Here is a 27,634-nt window from a genome sequence, read left to right as displayed (position 1 = left end):
AGTCATTAATGAAAAGACTGACCACTGCAGGACCCCACTTGATATGTTCTCCCAATTTCACAGCAAACCATTGATTGCTACTCTTTCATATAGTCGTTTCATCTAGACCACATTTTCCTAGTCTGCTTTTGAGAATGTCATGTGGGACTTTGAAAAGCCTTCCTAAAATCAAGATTTATCCCATTCACAGCTTTCTCCTCCCCCCCACCCCCCCACTAGGCAAATAATGCTTTCAAAGAAGGAAATTCTGATCTCAAAAGATCAGCCACATAGCCAGGTCAATATATAACTCGGGTCTTACCCAATAATTATGCTGCTGCCAATCCTTTAGTATCTTTTCTCTTACCAAAAGTCAAAATGGTCAAAGAAATTCTATACATACAAACATTGCAAAGTTCTTGTATCACATTTGAAGCAGTGGTGGAATAAATTGCTGGCTTGTGAAGTCTGGTAACATTCAAAAGATTGGAAGGTCCTCAGTCCATTGATTTGGAATGCTCCTTTTAGTGTAGATCCACAGATCAGAGCAGGAAAGAGGCAAAATGCAGATGCCTCTAAGGTCTCTTCTACTTTCTCCCAATCTGGAGGGAAAGCTCACAGTCTTAGTTTGTGGGGAAAAATTACAGGCACAAGATGGAGTCCAGGGTCATGTGAGCATGTCATATGCCCTTGCATGCTTTGACTCGTAGGAGCAGCCATTACCCATATTTTGGCTCAAGTGTCCACAGGAAGGCTCACTGGGTAGGGATAAGCGTCTTCTATGACCCATTGTACAAGCTAAGTGTTTAATGGGCCATCAACTTAATAGCTCCTTCAAAATGTGCTGGCCAGACAGGATGTAAATTACCTGGTGGGTTTTATCCCGGGACACACACCTTTTGAAGGACTGGTACGTAGCCAATATTCATATCTTTAGATACAAAGATGATACAAGATTATAAATGGGATAATCGCACTCCAAATCATAACTTTGCCATTGACACCTTACATGATGCACTTTGTTGGATAATTGCAACAAATCTTGTACAGTGGCAACATTAATACGAACAAATGTTTATACTGTGATCATACAATATCACTCCTTGTTCTCTAGGTGCTTACAAACTGATTAATAGTTTGTACAAATATCTTTCCAGGTATCAAAGTTAGGCTGACTGGTCTATAATTCCCTGGGTCTGCTTTGTTCCCCTTTGTAAAGAAAGGTACTATCTTTGCCCTTCTCCAGCCTTCTAGGGCCTTGTCCATCCTTCATGAGTTCTCAAAGATAATTGCTAGCAGTTCCAAGATTGCTTCAGCTAGTCCTTCAAGTACCCTTAGATGAATTTCATCCGGCTGTGCTGACTTGAATACATTTAACTTATTGAAGATATTTTTTTTAACATTCTTTTGCTATGTTGGCTTGTCTTCCTTTTCCCCTTGTTAATATTGTGTTAACTATCTGGTCTCCATTAGTCTTTTTAGTGAAGACTGAGCAAAGGAGATATTAAACCTCAGCCTTCTTTATTTCATCATTTATTAGCTCTTTCCCTCTGAGTAGAGGACCTAAACTTTTTCATATTGCTCTTAATGTAGTTCTAGAGCCCCTTATTTCCTTTTTTGGCCCTTGCTAAGTGTAACTTCATACCTTAGCCTTCCTGACTTTGTCCCTGCATGCTTGTGCTATTCTTTTGAACTCTTCCTTAGCAATTCATCCATGTTTCCACACTTTGTAGGATTCTTTATTTTTTTTTTTTTAGTCATTAAAGGTCCAAACTGTGTGTGCACATTTGTAATCTATCAAAATACTCTGAAATTTTGAAGGATACGCATGAGCCTACATGAATCAAGTAGGATTTTGTTAAGATTTGTCCTCCCACAACATGGTGTGGTGGAAAGAACCTAGGTCAGCCCAACTATCTCAAACAACAATACTTATTGCATCTTGCCTCCTGGAAAGCAATAAGCCTTAAAAACTGAGTAGCGTGTATGGTGGAGATAATTGTATGTTACTTAACATTGAGGTTTAGAAACTTTGACTTCTAAAGCCCTGCTAGAAAAGATGTGTAAAAAGGTAAAAGCAAGGACTAGCCTTGTTTGAAAACTCTTACGCACAGCACGGGCACTGATGTGTGTGCACACACTCTGAACAGCAATTGTATCCCTAGTATACTCAACCTCTGGCTATTGTTTACCAGTCTGGGTGGGAAGCTCGTGTACCAAATCTCTGGAGTTTTATGCAGTTTAATGCCACAATGAGAATCCTAATGGGAACATTCAAATCAACCACTGTTCAAGAGTTGTGCACTCTGGCACACATTCTTTCCCCCGCTCCCAAATCCAGGGAGAGATGCATACAACTGAACCATGGCCAACCTGAGCTTACCAATTCATGAAGATTTTCAGAACCTGCCGAAGGCATGTCTCAAATCTCACTGGCTTTCTTTTTTTGGGGGGGGAATGGGGGGAAGATCCGGCTGAAGTTCTTGAAGTGCTCTTATTCAATCCTGAGGCCCACTGGAAAGAATTCTGGGATAATGTGAATTTCCCACACACCTGATTGCCAATCCCACAAAGGAACTTCTATGCTTCAATGTACCCTGGAGACAATAGTCTGCACTGAACCATTTTAAAATGTTGCATGGCAGCTGCTGTCACTCCTCTTGTTTTGGAAGAGGAGACAACACAGTATGACTGTGGACATCCCCTGGCAAATAGTGGACCACACTGAAAGTCAGTGTCCGCTTTGATCACTTGCCAGTGGCATCTCCGATTTTACATCAAGCCACTCCTGAAGCTACCCACTAGCGCACTAATCTGGACTTGACTATTTGCCTCTTGCCTCACAAAAGAAGGCTTTAGAAAGATTGAACAGGCTGTTGAGCATCAGTGATGGGAATAGGGAAATCCCTTTAGACATGCTGCCTTATGCACACCAAAGAAGTGCTCCAGCTTGTTTGTGCTCCTCTTGAAGTACCTGAGGATCATTTTTCAGACTTCGCATAGAATACAAAAGACAGGGTTAACTTGAGTCTCTGCAGGTAGCAGCACTGCTGAGCGCTACTACAGCAAATCTAGCAGTTGGTGGTGGTCTTAGGCCTCTAGTGCCTGACAGGGAAATGACGACTTTTAAAATAGGTTTTTGTAAGAAACTTTTCTTTCCTGCTGCTGCAGAAGAAAACCCACCCCTTCAAAACTCTAGGTCCCTGGTTTTAATCATGTCCATAAGCTAGAGACTTGACCCAACCCCTCTCCCCACAAGTCCTATGTAAAGACTCAAAACCTAACCTACCTCTAAATATTGTTTTCTTAAAGTAATGTATATCAATGGGATTTATGTCTTACAGGAGTTGGCCATCTTGGTTTTTCAAAACCCTAATTCTGCTTCTCTTCATTATTTATGTTTCCGTACCATTCCTTATACGTCTCTTTCCTGCACTGTTGGCCAAGTTTGTCTTTCTCAATATTGGTAAGTAGTCCTCCCACTTACTTGTGTGGATAAGAAATTATGTGCATTGCATTTCTTTCTCTATTGATTATCAAAGAGCAAAAGGGGCAGCTGGTGAGCAAAAGCGTACATGTTGCTTTACTAGTATCAAAAAGGGCTAAGACTTAACTATTTGGGGGATTCTGGCTAATTTCATGAGATTTCTGGGATGTGAAATAAAACCTTTATGTAAACCTGAAGCGCTGTGGTGGTGCGAGGGGTAGATTGACTACCCTTCTGCAGTGCAGCTGGTTTGGTGGGATGAGAAATGTAGTGGGGTTGATGAGGTGAGAATAACCTCTTCAGATGATGGAGGCAAGGGACAATGGGAGATCCTTAATTGGCCTGACTTTCCTGGTGGCATTACATTTGTTACTCCTGGGGGAATTCTGCACTAAAATATTAAATTCTGCACACTATTTTTTAAAATTCTGCATATTTTTTGTCAAAATAACACCATATAATCACGTCAGTTTCAATTATTTTGGTAATTTACTTCAAAATACCAGTCAGCAAGTTTGTAACAATACAGACAACAAAACATGTTTTTTGACAAATAGATCCTTACTAGACATATTAATACAGAACTTTGAGTAATTCCTTTACACTACAATACAGAGCTGTATTTGCTGCACAGAAGCAGAGCAAAGGCTTGGGGGGGGGGGGAAATCGGGGGTAACAGAGGAGCTGAGGGGGGGGAAGTAATTGCTGGGAAGAAGCCTGGGAGTGAACCTGGAGGGTGGCTGGTTATGAGTGGGAGACCTATGGAACTGTGTTTTGTTTTTTCCGTAGATTTTTTTTTTTTAATTTTGGGGAGCCTCCCCCATGCAGACCGTGGCTGCCCTTAGCCTCTCCCATTCGGTCAGGCAACCCCATTCCCATCCTTCTGAACCCAGTCTGTGACACCCTCCCCCCCCCCGCAGTCCTATGTGCCTCATTCTGTCTTCTCTTCTCCTTCCTCCCCGCCCTATATGTCTCTTCACCTGGTCCCTCGGGCAGGGCACTGTAAGGAATGCTGCCTCTTAGCTCACTGTCGCAGCCAATGGAGAGATCTGCTGTCGTGGTGCCACAGCAGCTCCTGGTGGCCAAAAGGCATAACTGCAGTGCCTCTCTGACAAAGTATTTTCTGCAGGGGGGGGGGGGAATCTGCAGGCAACATGAATTCTGAGCATGTGCAGTGGTACAGAATTCCCACAGGTGTAAGTGTGTCTGGAAGAATCCCATGCATTGCTACAGGCTGGGGACTGACTGGCTAAGCGGCAGTTCTGCAGGAAAAGACGTGGGGATCACAGTGGATGAGAAACTGGATATGAGTCAACAGTGTGCCCTTTGTTGCAAAGAAGGCTAACAGCATATTGGGCTGCATTAGTAGAGCACTGCCAGCAGATTGAGGGAAGTGATTATTCGGCACTGGTGAGGCCACCTCTGGAGTATTGCGTCTAGTTTTGGGCCCCCACTACAGAAAGGATGTGGACAAATTTGGAGAGAGTCCAGTGGAGGGCAATGAAAATGATTAGGGGGCTGGGGCACATGACTTGCAAGAAGAGGCTGAGGGAACTGGGCTTGTTTAGTCTGCAGAAGAGAAGAGTGAGGGGGGGGGGGATTTGATAGCAGCCTTCAACTACCTGAAGTGGGGGTTGGCTGTTCTCAGTGGTGGCAGATGACAGAACAAGGAGTAATGGTCTCAAGTTGCAGTGGGGGAGGTCTAGATTGGATATTAGGAAACACTATTTCACTAGGAGCGTGGTGGAATCTCCATCCTTAAAGGTTTTTAAGGCCTGGCTTGACAAAGCCTTGGCTGGGATGATTTAGTTTGCTCTGCTTTGAGCAGGGGGTTGGACTAGATACCTCCTGAGGTCCCTTCCAACCCTAATCTTCTATGAGTCTAATAGCACAAATAAACAATGTACCATCATTTTGCAATTATTTTGCATTAATATGCTGTCATGTAGCAAGAGGAACAGCAAGGCCTGGTGAAGAATTCAATTTCTTTACAGTAAAGTCCTCACTGTTTCTGGTGTAGTGAAAGCCCAGAAATCCATGAGAATATGCAAAGAACAATATTAACCCTCTGAGATAATATTGTACTCCAGTACCTGCTGTAAGTGGGTTCAATTCCACTGATGTAAGGGGAGTTTTACACATTTGCATGAGATCTGAATTTGGTCTTACACCTTCAAAGGCATAGGTGCTGACTTCCCCTCTTTCCCATGGGTGCTCGACCCCTGCCTCTGCTCTTGGCCCTGCCCCCACTCCACCCCTTCCATGAGGGCCTGCCCCTTCCAACCCCTTCCCCAAAGTTCCCACCCCAACTTCACCCCCCTCCCTGCTCCTATTCCAACTCCTTCCCCAAATTCCCACCTTTTCTCTGCCTCCTCCCCTGAGTACACCATGTTCCCGCTCCTCCCCCTCCGTCCTGGAGCTTGCTAACGCTGCCAAACAGCTGTTTGGTGGCAGCAAGTGCTGGGAGGTAGGCGGAGGAGCGGGGATGCGGCATGCTCTGGGGAGGAGGAGGCAAAGTGGGGGCAGGAGGAGCTTGGCTGCCAGTGGGTGCAAAGCACCCACTAATTTTTTCCCTGTGGGTGCTCCAGCACCTATATTCAAAGTGGCTTACAAACATTCTATAATCTTCAAGTATCCCCATGAAGGTAGGTAAGTATTTATATCCATCTTAGATTTGGGGAAACTGAGGCACAGGTGAGTAAGTGGTCTTAGGACCACACAAAGAATCGATGGCAAAACTGGAACCAGATGCTGAATCTCCTGGAGCCTGGTCCAGGTCCCATAAAGTCAATAGAAAGACTTGGCTGGGAGGAGAATCAGGACTCCAGTGTTGTGATGCCAGGATGCCTATTAAGGGAATCTGTTCTAGTCACTTTCCTCCTGTCATCTTCTGTGTGAAGGATTCATCATCCTGTACCTATCTGGCTAGTTAATGTTCAGTTTCATGTTGGCTTGGGGATTGGTACTTTTGGTCCATTACTGTGAGCTGACAATAAGAGAAACACTTTCCTGCCAAGGATCTTGTTCACGACCGTGGTTTTCCTCGTTCCGAGAAGGTGTGTAGGCTGCCTAGCAGAGGTAGTATAAATATGTACAATCACTTCTCTATGTGGAAGTGTTATGTATAATAGACACTTGAAGGGGAAAGATTTCAGAACTGCTTGACACTGGTCTGCCTAGGCTCTAATTGAAGCCAAAGGTGAAAAGCCCTTTGACATCAGGGGGAGGAGTTAGCTGAGTGCAGAAGATTCCACCCGTGGTAGGTGAGGAATTGGGTTTTTCGCAATAACATGAAACCTCTTCCTAGGAATCCAGTGAGACTCTGCTCAGTTTGTGACTCTGGACGTGAACTAATCCTGACTAGCTATCAATAGGACGATTACTGCACTGTAAGGGGAGAACTTGCCACTTAGCATTTTGTGACTTGTCTTTCTCAGTGGCATTTCCCTTTGTGGACTTTGGGAAGCCTGAATTGCTGCTGAACCATACTGTAAACTTCTATCTCACAACCGAACCAGAGGTCACCATCGGCGTCTGGTAAGTAGACAACCAGATCTATTCAGATTCTCATGGACTGGCAAAAGAAAAGTATTTGAACTCTAATATACCCAGCAGAGGTCTAATGTCTAAGAATTTCAAACCTCAAATTATATTAGTAGTTGACACCTGGATACCATGTGGCATGCAATGTAAAAATCTGTCACTAAAACTTTTTAGATTCTCCAGCTAAAACTTATTCTTACATTCTGCATAAAGCTGTACATTTTAGTGACGAAGCAAAGTAAGAGCTTGCATGTCTCCAGACCTTCCTTTGTAGTAGTGAACAATAAAAACCGCAACTGAATCTGGATGCAAAGGGCTTGACTCTTCTTTGACCAGATCTGTGCAGGCACACACAGCCTGCTATTTCACCACCTGCCCATGCACACCAAGGTGCAGCAGTGAAGGTACAAAGTCCATGGACACAGTAGTGAAAATCGGCCTTGAATGTCAAGCTAGGTCAGCTAGCAATGGTGTGCTGCAGAGCAGCATGTGCATTGCTCCCTCCATTGGATGTTGAGTATTTTTCCCCATTATTCCTGTATACTGTCTACTAGCAGATGTGTCTAAAGCCCTTCATCCGTCACAATGGATCTGATCCTGGCTACTGGACTGTGACGAGAATATGTAGCTATTATTAAAATAGAGAAATGATGCTGCATTATATTCTGCTGAATTAAAAACAGTATTTGGTCTCAGTTTTTCCTTTGCAAAGGGTATTCCATGTAGAGTAGTGGACAGAGAAATGGCTGGACTCTACCTAACGAAAGAGGCTGTGCCTGCCTGGTTTTTGAAGACCATTAACTAAATACAGTAGTTCAGTCTTCCAGTGTCTGATCCCTGAAACAGTAGCATGTCTCCTCTGATCAGTAATGGAATATCCAGATGCACTTGAGCAGGCTTGTTAATTACACACTCTTGGTTCTTTAGGCATGTTTTGCCTGGCAGCAGGGGGATAGAAGCTCAAGGGAAGGACCACAGCTGGTATGAAGAAAGTCTTGCAGACAATAATCCCGTTATAATTTATCTCCATGGCAATGGAGGTAACAGGTGATTAACATGAATAATGCTATATTTGTAGGTTGTTCTACATTATGTTGGGTATATTGTGTTGCTTATGTCAGTCACATCTGTTGTTGCCAGCTGGAGACAGAAATAGTTTGGCTGTAAACTCGAAGTCATCCCCCCCCCCCCTTCCCCCAAGCTCTGCTGACAGTGACCTTTCTTATGGAGAGATGGCAGACTTGTTCCTGGCTTTGATGGTTTTATGATGTAGCTAATAATACTGTTTGGTACCCACTCCTCCCCAGCTTGTGTCTCAACCACCTCTTATGCCTACTAGGTTGTAAGCCCTTGGGGGCAGGAGCTGTTTGTAGAATATCTAGCCCAGTGCAGCTTCCACAATAGAAAGGCTTAAGAACAGTTAACTCTTTCCTATAAAGAGAATCCTGTCAATTCAGCACATCCTACTGAAGTGTCTGCCTGTCCTTTCTCCATTACTATGCACAACTCCTCCATCCTCCCTCTTTGATTCACCTCTGCATCTACTCCCCACATCACACGCTCAAGCCTGCCAGTTCTGTCTGCATGGCCTCTCCCGTTTCCACTGCAGAGCTCTATTCCAGGCCTTGATTGTCTCTTGCCTTGACTCCTGTCCACGTCTCCTTCTGGCCTTCCTGCCAAGCTTTCCAAAATACTACTGTAGTGATCCTCTGCCTGGCCTGATGCTATGACAAAGTCCAGCCTTTCCTAAAATCCCTTCACTTGACTCCCTGGTCCTTCCAGATTTGTCAGGCTCCCCATTATCACCTTCACAGCCTGCTGCAACTTGGCTCCTTCCTGTCTCTTTCCTCCTGTCGCCTTTCATTCTCCCCTCCCCACCACTTTGCTCAGTCCAAATTTGCTCATTTTTGTCCTTCACCTAAGTCCGTCTTGTGCCTTCTCCTTTCATGCTTCCCTCTATGCCTGGAGCCTCCTTCCCAACCAAGTCCTGCCCTGACTGGACCTGTAGAACCTACTGATTTCATGGAGAGTCAGGTCAGAATTTGCCCCACCTTGTGAAATGCTGCCTAAATGTTCTGTTAGCCCCATCATAGCCAGCCTTGAGGAGCCATCCTCCTAGCCCCTTGGAATGGCTGTAAAGTGAATACTGCAGGGGTGGCCAACCTGTGTCTCCAGAGCCACATGGGGCTCTTCGGAAGTTTTAATTTGCGGCTCCTTGTCTAGGCACCGACTCCAGGGCTGGAGCTACAGGCACCAACTTTCCAATGTGCCGGGGGGGGGTGCTCACTGCTCAACCCTTGGCTCTGCCACAGGCCCTGCCCCCACTCCACCCTTCCCCCCCTCCCCCCGCGACTCCTGCATGCCACGAAACAGCTGATCGGGCGGGAGGCGGTGGGGCTGCTGGTGGGCGGGAGGCGCTGGGAGCAGGGGGGCTGATTGGGGGCTGCTGTCTTATTACTGGGGCTCTTTTGCCATGTACATCGGTAAATTCTGGCTCCTTCTCAGGCTCAGGTTGGCCACCCCTGGCGTACTGTGCTGGATTTCTTTTAAACGATGCTCTTTATTTGGCTGAGTCTGAAAAGTTATTGATCTAAATTGCCTCTCCCTTGAGGCAGACCTGTTTTAAACATGAAATAGCCAGAGCCTCCTTTTTGTTTCTTTCTGGTATTTCAGCAACTGTGGACTTTGGCCATACATCTGTTGCTCCAAAGTTGGTGCTCATGCACTGAAATAGAGTGCTGGGCTTCCATCTTGCTGGCTCACTTTAAGTCTTTTTTTAGTGATCAATTTTTATAGCATCTTGGGTGCTAAAATATTAGTCAGTTTATTAGCTTCCTGTTGCTTGGTAAAACTATGTCTTTACTCCCAAATCTTGTTGTGGCTGTCTCAACCCTTCCCCCCCCCCCCCAAAAAAAAACAACCAAACAAAAAAGCCCAAAGAAAACAACCCAAACTTTTGACTGTTAATCAATATGAAAAAATTCTGCTACAAAATAACTTGCACTTGAAATATTGGAGAAATGTTAAGTTTGTTCTAAACTCATCTGTTTGTTAAGGTTGCACGTGTCGTACTCTTGAGGCCAGTACACCCATTCTGGGTCTAATTGAAGGTGAATAAAACATCCTGAGGCTGAGGCAATGAAAGTCGAGGCCAACTGATCTGTTGAAGGGGCTAGCTGCAAACTGTTGGTTCCTACATGATGCTCCAATTTTAAAACTGTCCTCTCGTGCAAGGCCATGGTGCACAGACTAATCAATTTTAAAAATGCTTAAGAGCACTTCAGCTTCATGTTGTCTTTAAAGAATCTTCTTTTCCTCCTTTTGCCTATCATCTGGGTGCCCCTGGTAAACAGGACTTGTTCTTAGAATCAGTGAATCCTTGTTAAAGCTTTTTTTTTTTTTTTTTTTTTTTTAAACTCTCCTACAGGGCTTCAGGGCACCGAGTTTCCTTGATGAAGGTAGGTCAGACCGATACGAGTGGGTATTGAGACTCCCACAGCCCAGTGTGTGGGGTGTACTCGCTTAGATGGTATCCCAGAACGCTGCTTGTTATCTCGCATCCCAGGGTAGTGTATGTCACCAACTAAGATTTGATGGGGCCAAATCTTGCTTACTTTTTTTACACAAGCAAGCCAATTGTACACATCTGAGTGATGGCTAGGAGTAGGGCAAGTAGAATCTAGTGGATACCAATTCTTTCTTTCCATGGATTGGGGATGCACCACCGTAGGATGGTTCTTCAAGCCCCATACAGTAGCTCTGAGTTTTGAACAATAAATACATTGGCTGCCCTAGTCTGTCATTTGAAGTGTAACATTGCTTGATTTCTTGAACAGGTGATGAGTGGTGCAGGCTTCCATATACTGGCTCTTGACTACAGAGGTAAACTTAACAAAACAAACACCAAATGAAGCTGTCTCTACATTTATTTTTTTCTTCATGTTTTAACCCTCTAATCTGCTGCCTCCCAGGGTATGGGGACTCTAGTGGCTATCCAAGTGAGACTGGATTTACTACAGACGTCATGTACCTCTATGACTGGGTAAAAGCCCGGAGTGGAAATAGCACAGTGCTCTTCTGGGGACACTCCTTGGGTAGTGGGTAAGTGTGATACCGGAGACTGGCCAAGGGATGTGGAGTCCAGGGATTGTAGTGAAGCATCCCTTGTGTTGCTGGACAAATGTGTAGTTGCTGTATAACCTAAAATACCAGGGTGGGTTTTAATTGCAAACATGTAATGCCCGTGTAATCCTATCTCTCCTCTGATCTCTGCTACTGCTAAAACTTCCTTTTTAATAAAGAAAAATCCTGTTCAATCCCCTATTTCTTCTATTAGGCCTTGTTTATAGTAGGAAAATGTCTTTCTAGTCACACTTTTTCAGTGACTTCTAAGGCACTGAACTCCATAGACTGTCTAACGGAGTAGTAATGTCCTGGTCCAGAGGACTGGAAGAATGCTTAAGTTGTGCCAACATTTTAAGGAGTAAACTGGATGATCTGGGTAACAATAGGCCTGTCAGCTTGACTTCAGTCCTGGGCAAAATGTGTGGAATGGCTCATATGGGATTCTGTTAATAAAGAATTAAAGAAGGTAAAATAATTAATGCCAATAAACATGGGGTTAGGGCAAATAGATTTCTGCAAACTATTTCGCGCAAATGTAGTTGTCAAAGGTAATGATGCTAGGATACTTAAACTTTTGTGAGGCATTTGATTTGGTACCATATGACATCTTCTTTAAGAAACTAGAAAGATACAAAATTAACATGGCACATACAAAATGGATTAAACTGGCTAGCTGGTACATGTCAATGTAATAGCAAATGGGAAATTATTTTTGAGTGGGAATTTTTTTTTTTTTTTAAGATGGGATTCTGCAGAGATTGGTTCTTGGCCCTATTTATTTCTATCAATGACCTGGAAGAAAACAAAATGACATAGCTTGCTAGTGACCCAAAGACTGGGGGAGTGCTAAATACTGAAGAGTATAGGTCACTGATACAGAGCGATCGGGATCACCTGGTAAACTAGGCAGCCATAAGCAAACATGTTACAGTACAACCAAATGTGAAGTCCTACCATCTAGGAACAAAGAATGTAGGCCATAGTTCTAGGCAGGGGGACTCTATCCTGGAAAGCAGAGACTCAGAAAGGCTGGGGGGGGGGAGGGGGAGAGGAAGGTCATGGTGGATATGCAAGCTGAATGTGAGCTCCCAGTACAATGCAGTGGCCGCCAAAAATGCTGATGTATAAACAGGGGAATCTTGAATAGGACAGAGGTTATTTTACTTCTGTATCTGGCACTGCTGTGACCACTGCTGGAATATAATGTCCAGCTCTGGTGTCAACAATTAAAGAAGGATGTTGAGGAAAAATTGGAGGGTGTTCAGAGAAGAGCCACAAGAATGATTAAAGGATTGGGGAAAACCTGCCTGATAGCTATAGTCTCAAGGAGCTCAATTTATTTAACTTAACAAAGAAAAGGTCTTGATTAGTCTAAAAGTAGCTACATGGGGAACAAAAATCTGATAGAGGGCTCGCCAGTCGATCAGAGAAAGATACAACACGATAGAGAAATTTAGACTAGAAATAACGAGCAAATTCTTAACAATGAGGGTAATTAACCATTGGAACAATTTACCAAGGGTTGTGACAAGTATTTCCAGGGATGGAGAATACAAGTCAAGATTGGATCTCTTTCTGAAAGAAATCCTATTTCAACCACAGCTGTTGGACTTTGAAGCAGGAATTGGAGTCCATTGGGCTGTATTATACAGGGGATCAAGTGAGATGAACCTAATGGTCTGTTCTGGCCTTAATGGATGCATCTCCTTTTAAGATGCACTGCCCTCATGGTTACTGACTCAACACTCCTTTCTTACAGAGTAGCAACAAATGTTGCAAGGAAACTGCTTGAAGAAAAAGGTAATTCTGAAATGTTTATAAGCAGGGCCTAGCCCATCAGCTGAGTGGAGCTGAGAGGAGCAAGAGTCAGTCACAGCTCGCTGTGGCCATGGCCAAACTTAGCGCAACCTAAAGGCTTGTCTACACCACATCAGCTAGGTTCAGCTCCAAAGGGCTGTCAACTGGGGATTGCTGAAGTGCATTATGCTTCAGGCATTCTGGGTGCTGCGGGATGCAGGGCGGGTGGCCTAGGGAGCTGGCTCTGCACCTGGAGGGGAGTTTCCAACATAGGAGGGGAGTTGGACAGTGCCAAGGAATCGGAGAGCAGCTGCCAAGTGCCATGCAGGGCAGACCAAGAAATTGCAGTAACTTGAAGATGCTGTCCAGCCTCCTTAATTTTCCAAATATCTAGCTGATTGAGCCTGATCCAGAGTTTGTTGCAGCCACTGGAAAGATTCCAACAACCTTTGGATCAGTCATTAGGCACAGTCTCGGAATAGTGACAGAACAAGGGACTGTTTCTAATCTCCTAATTTTGCACTGTGGGGCGGGGGGGTGAGGGGAGTAATACAGATGCTCAGCATATGAGAACACCTGGCTTTCATATGCTGGACTTGCTAATCCATGCCTGGTTTTCGGGTGGGGGGGGAAGGCGGGTGGGAGGTATGGAGGCAGTGAGAAGGATGTCAAATGGTCCATAGCCTAACTGATCATTTCGTACCTCCTTACACTTTCCAAGGCATCCAGGTAGACTTGATCGTTCTGGAATCCTCATTCACCAACATTCGGGAGGCAGCAGCTCATATCCCCATTACCAGAGTAAGGCCACAGACTCTCTGCATCCTAGCATAGCTGCACGCGGAAAGCAAGTGCATGTTGCCAGTGAGACTTTTCTAAGTAGCCTGGCTACGTCTCCTTTGCAGGACTGGGGAGGGAGCATTATTTAGATGTCTGACACCTGGTGTAGATCCTGACTGTCAACCAGCATTCAGTGGGAAATGCAATGGCAGTCTTGTCTGGGAAGGTCCTTGGTAATAGGCTATCTCTGGGATGAAATCCATCTCTGGACACCATGAACTCGTGTGGGCACTAAAGTTGCTGTCTTATTGGAGATGATACCATATTCCACAGCCTCCAAACACCATATCTCTTGGCTTGCAAATCAACAAGGGACAAAAGATTGAGTTAGACCCTCCCCCTGCTCTGGCCTCATGGGGTAAAATGCCTGGAGTGGTGTAAAGGGGCTGGGGAGGCGTTCACATGATGCAGTGACCATGGAAGCCCATAAGGCTGCCTTGCAAGCCCTGGCCTAGGATGCATGCTGGGGGTGGGGGCGTGTTGGTGGGTGGAGCATGTCAGGGGTAGGACTACAACCCATGGTGCTGCAGAGATTCTCACCAGTGCCGGGGCCCGTAGGGCAACCTGGGGAGGCTGCTGTAACCAAGATGGGCTCCCAGAGCTGTCCAAGTTATCTGGTGTCCTCTCCAGTTACCAGAGCAGCCTGGGATTAGAGTGCAGAGATGGGTCAGTCTTTAAGGAAATCCTCCCCTTCCTGGGCTGCAAGCTCACCCCAGAATGTGAGCCAGCCTCACTCCTCTTGGTACACGTAACACGGTAACCCCACTTCCAGGCCTTTGGTGCTGCTTAGGGAGGAGGACACTAATTTGTGTCTTTCTGGTCCTGAACGGTTGTCTTATAAACGTTCTCCATGCAGAGTAGGTAAGGGAGGGGGAGTTAATCAAAGCTGGTGATGATGCACATGAAGGGGGGAGACCTTAGAATGGTCAGGCCCCTTTACATATTCTGTTGATGGAAATTCTGCCTTTCCTTAGCATGAAGGATTGTTGCATCTCGGTGGAACAGGCACAAGTTGACCTGGGTTCTGGTCCCACTGCCACACTGTGTAACTACAGGCAAATCACTTAATCTGTGCCTGTCCATAACTTGGCAATAACTCATTCCTAACTTTGGGAAGTGCTCTGAAATGTGTCAAATCCCTGCATGCTGCCCTAGAACTTCAGCTCTGCGTAGGATTTATATTAATCCTGGATGATTTCTTCGCCTTAATTGTTCTGTGTGTACAGCACCTGGCACAATTGGGTCCTACTAGAATCTCATTTACTATTAATGAATTAGTGTGTTGATTTCAGAGGGGTAAATGTTAATGTCATTTGGTCGAGATCTACAGCACCAGGATACACCATGCCTGGTCTCCTGTTTTTAGGCATAACTTGGAACAGAGATGTTCTGTTCCCAGATAGTGGGCTTTAAAACCAGTGACCTTCTCAGTTGTGGTGAGGAGGGGGAAGCCCTTGTTGACAGAGCTGTCAGCAGTGCTGAAGAAATAGCACTTGTCAAATGATGGTCAGTGCTACATAGCAGGGTAAATACTTGACTTTGGTAGTGCTCAGACTTAGGTGAGTTTTTTGTTCATGAAAAAGCTGTATGTATGTGAAGTGTGGACCCATCCCTTGGGTGGGAGTATGCAGGGGGACAAACTGAATGCCTTGCAAAACTAGGGACTGTTGAGAGGTACAACAGGGTCCCTAATCTTAGAACATAAGAACGGCCATACGGGTCAGACCAAAGGTCCATCTAGCCCAATATTGCACTGAATTCTCCCTTTTTTTTTTTTTTTTTTTCTTTAATAGATCTACCGTAAATTCCCAGGATTTGAGTACTTAATCCTTGACTCAATGGCGTTGGGTGACATATTTTTCCATAATGATGAGAAGTGAGTAATGTTTCTGGACCTACTGTTCTGCTTGAAGCATGAATACTTGTCGTCTTGCTGGACTGGCTAGCTGCTGTGAACAAAGCCCTGTTCCTGGTTACATTACAACCCATCTTCTGTACGGTGGAGGAATGACCGAGACTGGCGGCACTGAGAGGCTCAGCCTCTTGGAAGCTAGACTTTCATACAACACTGTCTTTTTCCATCAAAATTAGCTCATATCAGTAACTAGCTTTCTGAGAAAAAAGAAAAGGAGTATTAGTGGCACCTTAGAGACTAACAAATTTATTTGAGCATGCACTGAATGCATCCGATGAAGTGAGCTGTAGCTTACGAAAGCTTATGCTCAAATAAATTTGAGTACTAGTGGCACCTTAGACTAACAAATTTATTTGAGCATAAGCTTTCGTAAGCTACAACTCGCTTCATCGGATGCATTCAGTGCATGCTCAAATAAATTAGTTAGTCTCTAAGGTGCCACTAGTACTCTTTCTTTTTGCGAATACAGACTAACATGGTTGCTACTCAGAAACCTAGCTTTGAGAAACTTCTGCACCCTAAAACGTGTGCTTTCGTCAGTACAATGACTGCAGATGTCGCTGTTTAGATAAGTGACATCTGCAGGGCGGCAGATAATGCAGGATGGGTGTAAGACAGGTAGGCCTTCTGTTGCTTTGCTGTGTTGCTCAGTTGTACACAGAAGAGACTCTGTTCTTTCACGCTCAAGGTAAATGGCTGCAGTAGGAAGTGAAACCAGGAGGGCAGTTCTCTTCCACCCTCTCTAGCTATTTACCATTTCCCTGCTGTTCCTCCCTTGCTGTCTCTCTCCTTAAGTCTTTGGTTTGGGGCTGCTGGCAATAGCAGGACACACCCTCTTTTACAAAACATTCTATGGCCTTGGTGCAACTCACTCTGGGATCTGGCTCTCTGCAGTCATGTCCCACCTGATGCTAGAGCCTTCTCTGCAGCCAGGAGCCACCTTCCTGTATGTGTCTCCCTCTGACTTAAATATATCTCCTCTCCCTTGCCTTCTTTCTGCTGATGCTTAATTCATGAGTATTTCATAGAGGAACCCTAACTTGTTTAGGGTTATAGTGCACATGAAAGATGCTGCATAAAATAAGGCACCAGGGCTTTGTTCTGCCGTTGCATGCCCCTGAGAGTCATCCCCTTGCCCTGGAATTTCCGTTCCCACTACGAAAATTGTCCAGCCCTCCTGCATGTGAAGGAAATCTCAAAAATATAAATAGGGAGACAACACTGCCTTGGTGGACACTAAGGCCTTGTCCACATCTACACTTAGTTTGTGGCAAGTGGGGGTGTAAAATGCACACACTGTTCCCTGGTGTGCTTTGAAGCAGGTGTAGCTGCTGGGTGGTAGGCAGCCTGAAGCCTTAGCTTAGAGCATCATCCCTGTTCACCTGTATGTGCATTCTGAAACCTGATGTACTTCAAATGGATGGTCCCACTAGTAGCGATGGCCAGTTAAAGCACTTACCCTACAATTGAAAACTGACTTCCCCTGAGCCAGAAACAACTGTTTGTCATGTGGCACCTGCCCTGAACTTATGTTACACTTGGAATAGAAATCTTGAAAGCAGAAGCTTTTGTGAGAAACTCCCATCTATGGGAGTTGGGCAGGATTCACAATGAGACAAACGGATCCACAGGTGTGTCGAAAGCCTTGCATATTCAGAGATTCCCCACTCAAGTGTTTGGGTGAGTAGGGAAGCTACAAGCATGACTTCCGTCCCAGTCAATCAGAATAAACCAATTTAGGCTAGGCATATTTTCAGCCTTGCTTCCATAGTCAAGTGTTTGGTGGAATCAGAGGACTGATCTACTGAGAAATATTTTGCACTAGGACTAGCGACTATATTAAGGCTTTCTTCCTACCATGGAGTCCCTTTTATAAGTACGCTACAAAGCATTAACTGGCCATCTCAAGACTGGCACACCCTACACATCACAGGGGGAAGCTCAGCTATCCAGCACCTGGACCTTCTCTATCTTGAGAAGAGGAAGGAACTCACTCCTCCACCAAACTGCTGCAGAGCTGTCACTTTGACTTTTGCTGCAAGCAGCATCACCAGTGATTTGCGTGTAAAGTCTATTATTCCAAATGATTACAAAGAGGATAGTATTTAGGACTTCTAGTCTTCCGCATTTGTCAAATGTGGGGGGGAAGGGTATTTCTGAAGTGTCCTGAAATTCAGATGTTTCTACACTCTTTGTGCACATAATGTTCTGCTCCTGTCTGCCTTAAAACCTCAGTGCTCTCTCCTCTTAAAGGTACAAACTGTAGCTAAACTGCATAGCATTTTGGGCTGGGAGAGACTCCTTGAACCAATATTATTAACAAACTTTGATCCCAACACTGGCCCTTGTTAGTAAGCACTAGGTTAAATAACCAGAAGCTGTGTAATTCTTTAACAGGCTCTATTTTTTCCCCCCCTAGTGTTAAAGTGCTGTCCAGTCCCCTTTTGATTTTGCATTCAGAAGATGACCCTATCTTGCCCATCCACCTGGGTAGAAAGGTAACTTTTCTCATGATTAAAGCCAACTCTACCTCTCTATGCTGTTATGTTATTGGGGAAAGGTGAGGCCAAAGGAAGTCTGAGACTGTTCTGTTTTACAGACTGGCCCTGTTACCAGCAGTGGCATCATGTATAATTGTAGAACAACTTCCTTTGTATGCCACTCACTGAGAAGAATCTATATTGACTTCGTATGTGTTGTGTTTAACACCATGCATTAAAAATTCCATGCAACACAGGTTTTTATGGGGGGGGGGAGGGGAGAAGGGGGGAGTGCAGCCCTTTCAGCGCAACAGAGCAGTATCTCCCATGGATGTAAGCATGATTTTCCCATAGATTTTTCCCACCCATGTGCAGAATGAATTTTGATATGTGCACCAATAAGACACATCACCTTCATATTGGTCCACATAACAAAACTCATGTGGTGGGGCCAAGGGGTTTAGAGTGGGCGGGGGGGGCCTCAGGGCTGGGGCATGAGGACTCTGTCTGGGAGGGTGGGGCTGGGGATGAGAGGCTCAGGGCTGGGTTCCGGGATTGTGGGCTGGGGATGAGGGGCTCAGGGTTGGGTGCAGGGGTGAGAGCTCCAGCTGGGGATGCAGGCTTTGGGGTGGGGCTAGGAATGAGGGGGTGCTCAGGGGCTACAGTGGGGAGAGAAGACTTCCCCTTCCAGCTCTCTCTCCCTGCAGCAGCACCTGGGCAGGGGAGGCACCTCTGAGGCTGCAGGAGGGGTGCCCCTCCCCGAGCCCCTGTGGCTGGGGGAGGGGCTCTCCTACAGCAGGTCCCTGGATGGGTTCCCTGAGCACCTGCGTGGTGCTAAATAGGCTGCTGTGTGACCAGGGAACTTGGGTAAGTGCCCTGGGTGTATGATACTGCTAACAGCCCACACTACTATGCTATAGCCACCTCTTCCCCTTTAACATCCCTTAATTCCCCTCATGACAAATACCCTGGAGGCTAGTCTTGCTGCTTCCCTCAACTACTGAACATTCCCGTTATCCAGCTGACTCCAACCTACAAACAACTGCCATGGCCTGAACAGTTGTGCGTACACCTGGCCCCTTAGGCAGGCAGACTAGTTCAGAGAAATCCTGCCTCGGAGTAAGTGTGTCAGATCTATGATCGTGTCATGATGCAGGGCTGGAGCACTGTTAACCAGACTCCATGTAAAGAAGGGCATCCAGGCTGCTGCAGCAGTGAGTAACTGTCTGGTCCTTTCTCTTGTCTCTACTGAGTTCTGAAAGACCTTTTCATTTATTTCATGGCTATAGAGGAACCTTTTGATCTGCTTTGTTTGTCTTTAACTTTGATATTCACCCCATAGAATGTTAAGGTGCTAATCTTCATGGAGATGGGTACATTTTTTCTTGAAGTACCTTGCGGAAAGGAACCTGATGTTGCACGATGGTTGGGAAAATGGAAAGTAATACTAGGAGGGCTAGCAACGGCAGTTAACGCAAGTGATTAACTCCAAACAAATTAACTAGATTACTTGCAGTTTTAATTGTACTGTTAACTTTAAATTTATATTTTGGATGTTTCTACATTTTCAAATACATGGATTTTAGTTACAACACGATATGACGTGTACAGGTCTCACTTCATATTTTTAATTGCAAATATTTGTTTATATATATGGTTTGTTTATATATATGGGAGATGCTGCCAACTTGTTTACAATATCACCTGAAAGTGAGAAGCAGCATTCACATGGCATTGTAGTAGCTGGTGTTGCAAGATATTTGTGCCTTTTCGTGCTGCAACCACCATTCCGGAGCATGTACGTCTATGCTGAATTTAAATTGGTATTCCATTTAACAGTGCAATTAATAGCAACTGGCAATTAATCAAGATTAAAAGTATTCTTAATTGTTTGACAGCCTTAGCCTAAAGCAATAAAGTTCATGAATTTAAGCCTGATGTAACAGCAGTGTTCAAAAAGCCAGCATGCCAAGTATTCTGTGAGCTGAGTAATCACTGCTTCAGTAAATGGAAGTGTATGAATTGATTGATTGGTTCAATGGGAAGGAATTATGGAGCACATATCAAAGGAACCACCCTGATATTCCAGCTCAATGACAATATCCAAAGCTTTGTAGGTCAAGTAAAACTAACAGGCTTCTGCATGCTAAAGAATTCTTGTTGGGGCCTTCAGTGCTGTTTTCCCCCTTAATATTAGCTACTTTGGGGGAGAAGTGAGTGTACCTCTTATGTGCATGAAACTGGATCTGCAGGGGGCTAGATGGTGGTTAAGGAAGAGAAGCAGGTCTAGTGGATAAAGCACTGGATTTATTCAAGTGACCTAGCCTCAATTCTCAAGACCACCCCAGCCTGATCTTGGGCAAGTGACCTGCCTGATCCCATCCTTCTGCCCTATCTGAGAGATGGGGTTAACAGCACTGCCCTAGGTTACAGGGGCATTAATTAAGCCATTAAGTGCTCGTACTGTGGTGAAAAGGGCCATATAAACTACCTACAGAGAGAAGCCATTAGAATTCACTTAACTGTACTCTAAAAGTCTGAATGACATGTAGAAGACTCTCTTTTCTTTCTCCTCCCCCCCCATCCCCACCATCCTAGCTCCTTCAGATTGCTCTCCGCTCCTATGAGAACAAAGACAAGGTCAAGTTTGTTGCCTTTCCAGAGAAGCTGGGTTTAGCCCATGAAAACATCTGTTCAGATCCAGAATTACCAGACCTTGTGAAGTAAGTAATGCCAGCAGGTGACTCAGCTGTCAAATTAGCTTGTTTATAAAGTAGCTTGTTCTGTGGGGTGGGTAAGGGCAAGTGTCCCTCTCAGCTGAAAAGCCTGTCCAGGTCTGTACCCAACTAGTTAACATCTGCTGTCTAGCTGTGGACGTAGAAGGGGGTTTGCAGCCTTAGATCACAACTGGCACCCTTAACAGGTGAGCAAAGCAGTGAATGGGTCAGGGCTTTGACCTTAGCCCTAGAGCTGGATAGGCTAGTTCACAGGGCTGTGCAATTAACTTCCTATTCAGCCATGGAGCTAGTCTCCAAGCACTAATTCAACTGATGGAGACTCGGACATCTGCATGAGTGACTATTGGGAAGCAAGAGCCTGTAGCACCTGCTAGCAGCTCTGCCTGCCATGGTAACTCAAACTCTTCCTAGCCTTAGCAGCATCAATTCTTGTGGCCGAGGGGAAGCATGGGGCAATTCAGGAGGAGAAGGGTGGTCTGTTCCAGGCTCTGTGAGGTGGGCTGCTGCTTGCAAGATGCTTTCACCCTTTGCTTGTGTGTGTGTGTGTGTGGTGTTTTAAAAAAAAAAAAAAGTGGGGATAATGCTGCTGCCTCTCCCCAGTCAAATCTATCGTAAAAGATGCTCTGAAAATTTACCCTTGGGCAAGGGCTTATGCTAGTCAAGGGGCCTGTTGCTTTTCCTCACCCTCTGTGTAGATCCTGGTCACTCTGCTGGGAAGAGTCCTCTGGCTTCCCTGGGAAAGCATAGCTATCATGGTCTTCCCTGTGACATACCACAGCTGTTCTATTGGTCAGCTAAACTGTAGTCTATTCTTATTATATACCCCTTATCCTTCTCATCACTGTGTTAACATGAGCTGCTGTTTGCATCTGTCCATATTTCACTTACTACTTATGGGGCAATTCTGCACAATGTAGAATTTGCAGAGCAATTAAGTTGTGCACACACAATCCCAGCAGGCTGCAGAGCTGAGGGCTACCACTAGGGGCTGCTGGACCTGGCAGGATCCATCTTGCAAATATGGTAACTCCTCACTTAACACTGTGTGGGTTAATGTTTCGTTGCTGATCACTGAGGGAACGTGCTCATTTAAAGTTACACAATGCTCCCTTATGTTGTTTGGCAGCTGCCTACTTTGTCCACTGGATTAGATAGGGTGACCAGTGTGTGGGGGGGGGTGAACAGGAACCTATATAAGACCCCAAAACTGGGACATCTGGTCACTCTAGGATTAAACCAGGGGGGTGGGCTCCCCCAAATTCCCTGTAAGCCAAGGTATGTGGCTCAGCAGCTGCCCAGTACAGTTCTGCTGTGCTGCTCCTGCCCTGCCCTCTCCTAGGAGCTTCCTGTAGGGAATATCAGGATGTCCCCCCTGCTCTATACCCTCTCCACAAAGCAGAGCAGGGGATAGGGCTGAGTGTGGGGGAGCTTGCTGGAAGCTGTTGCTTCTTGTCTGAGCTGCTTAAAGGGGCAATGCACATCTGTGTCTCTCATATGCATGCACCCCCTCCGCCCTTTGGAAAATCACACCTTTAGCTGTGCGTGTGCTGTCAGGAGGAGGGAGTAGTGTGTGCCAGCTGGCTAGTGGGGGCTTATCATCATGTTCAGTTTTTGCAGGGAAGTGTTTGCAGATACTGCCCTGCATCTATTGTCTCCTCTGTGCTGCCTTGTAGAGTGTGAGGCTACATTAATAGTGTATTAATGTTGAGGGCTCAGCCAAGTGCTAGTTCATTTAGCAGCAAGGCATTCCCTAGGAAATGTCCCATCCTTTGACTCCTCCATCTCAACCAAGCTTCAGTTATTCATTGCTGTGTATAAACTGTTTAAAACTTATACTGTAGATGTATATGTCTTGTCTGGTGAAAATCTGTCTGGACCCTAACCCCCCCAAATTTACAATAATTATGGGGAAATTGGATTTGCTTATTTCACAAAGTTGCATTTTTCAGGAACATAACTACAATGTTAAGTGAGGAGTCACACTCATACACACCCATTCCCTTCTACAGTGTGTTCTGGGCAGCTGTAGTTCTCTGCCTGCCCTGAAGGAAGGAGGGGGGGTGTGCAGGAAACTCCTAATCAACTTGAGACCTATCATCATTTTTCTCCTGCTGCAGCTGGGAGGGTGGGGGGAGGAAAGGAGAGGGGGGGCAGAGAAATAGGAACTCGGTTGTCAAAGGTGGTTGGGGTTTTCTTTTGTGTGGTTTTTTTTTTGGTTTTTGTTTTTAACTCTACTCCTGGGGGAATTGGTCTGTATTGTTAGACATACTTGCTGACATTTTGAAAAATTACCAAAATTGAAACGCATGTTTATATAGTCTTATGTTGACAAAATGTGTAGAATTCCCCTAGGAGTATGTTGGAGTGCAACACATGCACAAAAAACTTCCCTGCTTAAGTTCTGAGCTCAGATTGGGTAGTTGCTGTGCTGTACCATGATTGGAGAGGTGGGCTCTCTACAGCAGTATGTGTTCACATGGGTACATGTTGAAGTAAGTACTGGCGTTTAACATTCAGTTTTAAAGCTTCAGCTAGAAGACCTACTCTGAAAATGCAATAAATCTACCATTGTACCCTTTCTCCCCTGTACCCTGCATCTGAGATCGCTGGGGGCTGTGTGTACCAGTGTGGGAATCCCTGGTACAGTGAGTACATAGCTCTTGCAACACTTTAGCAGGAGCCCTCAGCCCTTCACAGGTTAGTATTGCAGAGGCACTGGCTGCTGCTTCCTTTGAGGGTCAATTCAATAGTTAGTTACTGGAGTACTCAGCCCAGCATCTGTAATGATCACAGTCCTTAAGGGACCTGCAGAACAAGACCTGTATTAGTATACCACAGGGTCAAGTTTATCTAGTCTAACTTACCTTCTTTCAGGGGAAGCTACATATTAAACATCTAGCCATTAGAATGGGATAGTTTAATGTTACACTTGTGTTGTTGCAGAGACTTCTTGAAGAACCTCAAATGATACCAGCTACTGCAATGTATGTTAATCACCATGGGCACACTTACAGCTGCAGCCACATCATGGCAGAGACTTTCAACAAAAACTACACAAAGTCAATTTGATTTTAATCAGCAAATGGACTAAATACACTGGTGTAGACAGACCTGCTACTGGCAAAATAGCTTCCCCCTGCCCCAAGCTGTACCCAGGTAGGATAAATAGTTTAGAATAAGGGGAAAAAAAGCTTAGTGTAAAGTAAAGAGCTCAAAATTAATGTAAGCAGTTTCTGAAGCAATAAGCCCCTCTATGGCTATTTACAGACATCACATCTCTGAGACTCTAAATTGCAGTCAAGGTACTAGTCAGCACTTAAAGTCCAATTCTATGCTCCTAGGGCTTCATCTTAACACCTTTTAGTAGGAACAGGGTGCTTTAATATCTGGAGTATGACTATGGGGTAGTGATGAGGCCAGTGTTTGTAGAAGTTAGGGTGGCCATGCCAACAGCTAACCATGAAATCTTCCAATTCTAAAAGTGGAGGGCTAGAAAGGATCTTGAGTGTTTGTATGAAGGTGGGGAGGTAATTATCCTGCTCTCAGTACTCCTGCTGAGGCCTCATTAGGGCTAAGTCCAGTTCTTTAGGAAATTGGAACCTATGGGAGAACAAAGTGATCAAAAAGGTTAGAACTGTGCATGCTTAGTCTTGAGGAAAGGTAATAGTTAAGGGCAGTTTCAAAAAGGACAATGTTCTGTGCCCACTGCAGTTACAACACTTAGTAATAGGCTTAGTTTGCAGCAAGGGAGGTTTTGGTCAGTTTTTCCTAATACTGAAACAATCACCCTTGCTCCTGAGGACCCCTCTTACTACTTGTGCATGTCCACTGTATGTAGAACTGACTGACCAGCCCCTAGTAGTGAGACTGGTTAGGCCTGATTTCCTTCCTCCCTCCCTCCCTACTTCCCTTGTGACAGTTTTGTAACATCTGACTTGAGGACAGGTACAGTAAAATAGCCTGGATGAGTCTACACAAGCAACCCCAGGTTCTGACTTTAGGCTTAAGTAAACAGTGAGTGCATGGGATATTTCAATTGGCACTTTTATTCCAGCACTGAAAGCAAACAGCTGTATTTGAACATTAAGGTTTCTCTGATTCAAGGTATTAGAAAAGACAATAAAAAGATATCCACTAAACCATTATGGGAATGTATGTATGTATGTATGTAACACTGCTTACACCACATCCTTACTAGAGACAGCTTGTTCAGCAGAGTCTTCTCAGAACTACATCTTCAGCTTTTCAGTTGTACAACTGGGATTCTTGTCATCAGCTGCATCCCTTGGCTCATTAGGTGGAGGAATCTTTGTGTCAGAAGGCTCCACATTCCAGATATCCCGGGCATATTCCTTAATGGTCCTGTCACTGGAGAACTTCCCAGAGGCAGCTATGTTTCTAATAACCAGTTTGGTCCACTCTTTAGCATTCTGTGGATAGACCAGATCACAGCACTTGAATGCAGATACTGTGCTAGTCCTTGCAGGAATTGTATCTGTTCTACCGCGTGCCTGAAAGGACTGGTAAACTCCTACCTAACCATAGACCTAGACACCAGCCCTGAAGGGAACAGGAGCATTACTATAGTACCCAATAGGGAAAGTGTCTAAAGTTTGAGGGCAATTTTAGAAAAACTTGTAGGCCAGCAACTTGGAGAGGTTTGGTTGGCACAGCACATGATCCTGTTCCAGTGAAGACATGCCTGAAGGTCACTTTCATATTTAAGAAAGCTTTGCACAATGCTCAGCTTAAGTGCATAGTGAACAATGCCAGCTTTTTGAAGAGCCAATTGGCTCAAATACATTTTTGCTAATAGAGATCCCAGTGAGCAATTTGCAGAGCAGGGCCCCCCAAGCAGGCTATAGCCTCCGGCAGATTGCAAGTTTCTTGCTCCCTCAGCCACCCAAATAATGGAGACAGGCAGAAGTCAAGTCACTAGCCTCAGTTAAACTCTTAAAAAAAAATCTCTCTGGTCTCAGAGCTCTGACTCAATCTGCCATTATATTCAATAACTGGCAAGTCTCTACAGGTAGATGCAGTGGGTGAGATCTACCTCACCCAAACCAGTAGTTACAGTGGGTTATAGCAGGGGATTTACTAGATTAACCCAGTAGGCGCTGGAACAAGTTAAGAGCAGCTTTCAAGATGTTCTAATTTGCAGTAGGGAATAAGTCCCCAAAGGCCCTTGCAGTAGGGATCCAATCACATTCCAGCCCACCCTGGATTGTTCCCTGTCCCATTCTTACCATATACAGCTGGCTGACTTTGTCTTGGCATTTGACATATGCCTCATAATCTGCAAATACTTTAAACCTATTGGAGCAAAGAAAAAAGTGCAAGTCACTCACCCTGCTCCTACAGACATTTTAAATACCTGGGTGACAGCAAACTAATATTAAATAGAAAACTAAAATGCTCAGTGGTCTGCCCTGTTTAGAGCAGAGTATTGAGACACAAACGGGGAAATACTTCACGAAACATGTATTCCTTACCTGTTTGAAAGTCTTCAACTTGTTTGCCTAGAACTAACCCCCATCCTAGCCTGTATCGAGCTGTCAATGGAAAGAGGGATAGTATAGACCATCCAAGACAATGGTACACCAAAGACATTCCAGGAAGACAAGATGTCATGGGAACTAACATTATGTATTCCCATAGTGCCTACAATTTCAAAGTAGCTGCCCACATAATAGGTACAGCATCCTCTGCCATAGAGAGCTTTTAGTCCAAGCACTGCAAGAGACAAACACCCTTCTGCTGGCCTGAAATAGGGAAAGAGCAGCAAGTGACATCCTGGTTACTGTTCATATTCTAGGAGAAATACAGGCTGTACCATTCAAAAAGGCTATTAAGAAGCCTCACGACAGGATCATCATCTGCATACACTTGTGACAAAGGCATGTGCCCAAATGTATGAGTTTTATGTTCCCAATAGGAATATTAAAAAAACTGCTAAAAATCAATTCCAACGAGTTCTAAAATGTTAGAATTGTAGAGAGCCTTTCACCCCCAAAGGATCCTAAATTGCTTTTTCATCAATATAGCACTCTGAAATAGTCACCTCTGGGAGAGAGCGTGACAACAAGGAAGATAAGTGGCAGCCAGTACATTGCAAATCTGTGCTCCAAAGAGTTTTGGCTAAATATACTGCAGCAAACTGATAAGTGTCATGGACTGAATGGAGGAAACTAGACTTCAGCTCCTCAAGCCACATCTGAAAAACACCTCCCTTGCCCCCCCTTGGAAGGATGAAGGCCTAAATGGACCCTGCTAGGGTCTCTACTTGGTGCCAGGGAACACAGGTATTTTGAACTGAATGCTGATACCACTAAGCCATCTCCTGCCCCAGAGTTAGTATTTCAGAGGTGGTTCCTACCTGTCATGGTGGAACAGCATGTTGGTCACTTCATTGAAAAGGTCAGGTTGCTTTGGAGAGAAGAAGCCACACTTGATCTGATCAATGGCCTGCTTCAATTCAGGAAGCTTGTCATAGTATTCCTGAGCATTGTACCTGAGGTGCAGAGAGGGGAGATGTTTAAAAAGCCATTTTAAATGTCTATTTGTTCTAACAATTTAATACTGATGAATTCCTAAAGCTAAATTTTACCTACTGCCACGGTTAATTCACTAGTCCAGTGCTCTAGTGCCCTCTACTGCTGTAGTCCTTTTGATGCAACAGCCCTTTAATGGCAGCTCTTTCTACCTGCATAGTATTCAGAAGTTGCACCAC

The 27,634-nt window shown here is 44.9% G+C and overlaps 2 protein-coding genes across 6 annotated transcripts in view; one reads left to right on the top strand and one right to left on the bottom strand.

Annotated features, from left to right (window-relative positions):
* Positions 1–25,043, top strand: part of ABHD12B (abhydrolase domain containing 12B) — a 35,030-nt gene extending 9,987 nt beyond the window's left edge. Inside the window, exons 2-13 of the mRNA XM_038405019.1 lie at positions 3,324–3,445; positions 6,904–7,003; positions 7,937–8,056; positions 10,437–10,467; positions 10,846–10,891; positions 10,981–11,110; positions 12,894–12,934; positions 13,653–13,732; positions 15,565–15,647; positions 18,106–18,184; positions 20,765–20,889; positions 23,848–25,043. Coding sequence (XP_038260947.1) covers positions 3,324–3,445; positions 6,904–7,003; positions 7,937–8,056; positions 10,437–10,467; positions 10,846–10,891; positions 10,981–11,110; positions 12,894–12,934; positions 13,653–13,732; positions 15,565–15,647; positions 18,106–18,184; positions 20,765–20,889; positions 23,848–23,872 — 982 coding nt within the window. The 3' untranslated portion in view covers positions 23,873–25,043. The remainder of the gene's footprint in view (positions 1–3,323; positions 3,446–6,903; positions 7,004–7,936; positions 8,057–10,436; positions 10,468–10,845; positions 10,892–10,980; positions 11,111–12,893; positions 12,935–13,652; positions 13,733–15,564; positions 15,648–18,105; positions 18,185–20,764; positions 20,890–23,847) is intronic.
* Positions 23,960–27,634, bottom strand: part of PYGL (glycogen phosphorylase L) — a 37,790-nt gene continuing 34,115 nt past the window's right edge. For 2 of the 5 annotated variants that reach the window (XM_038405015.2, XM_038405017.2), the window contains exons 19-22: positions 27,281–27,415; positions 26,151–26,217; positions 25,100–25,334; positions 23,960–24,504 (exon numbers count right to left, since the gene is read on the bottom strand). In XM_038405015.2, coding sequence (XP_038260943.1) covers positions 25,134–25,334; positions 26,151–26,217; positions 27,281–27,415 — 403 coding nt within the window. In that variant the 3' untranslated portion in view covers positions 23,960–24,504; positions 25,100–25,133. Of the gene's footprint in view, positions 24,505–24,932; positions 25,335–26,039; positions 26,059–26,088; positions 26,218–27,280; positions 27,416–27,634 lie in introns of those variants that run through there. The other 3 variants (XM_038405016.2, XM_043515910.1, XM_043515909.1) reach the window with 2 other exon arrangements.

The sequence above is a fragment of the Dermochelys coriacea genome, chromosome 6 (genome assembly GCF_009764565.3).
Source record: "Dermochelys coriacea isolate rDerCor1 chromosome 6, rDerCor1.pri.v4, whole genome shotgun sequence".
Lineage (NCBI taxonomy): Eukaryota > Metazoa > Chordata > Testudines > Dermochelyidae > Dermochelys > Dermochelys coriacea.
Note: the sequence above shows the minus strand (reverse complement) of the source record. Positions and strands in the feature narration are given on the sequence as shown.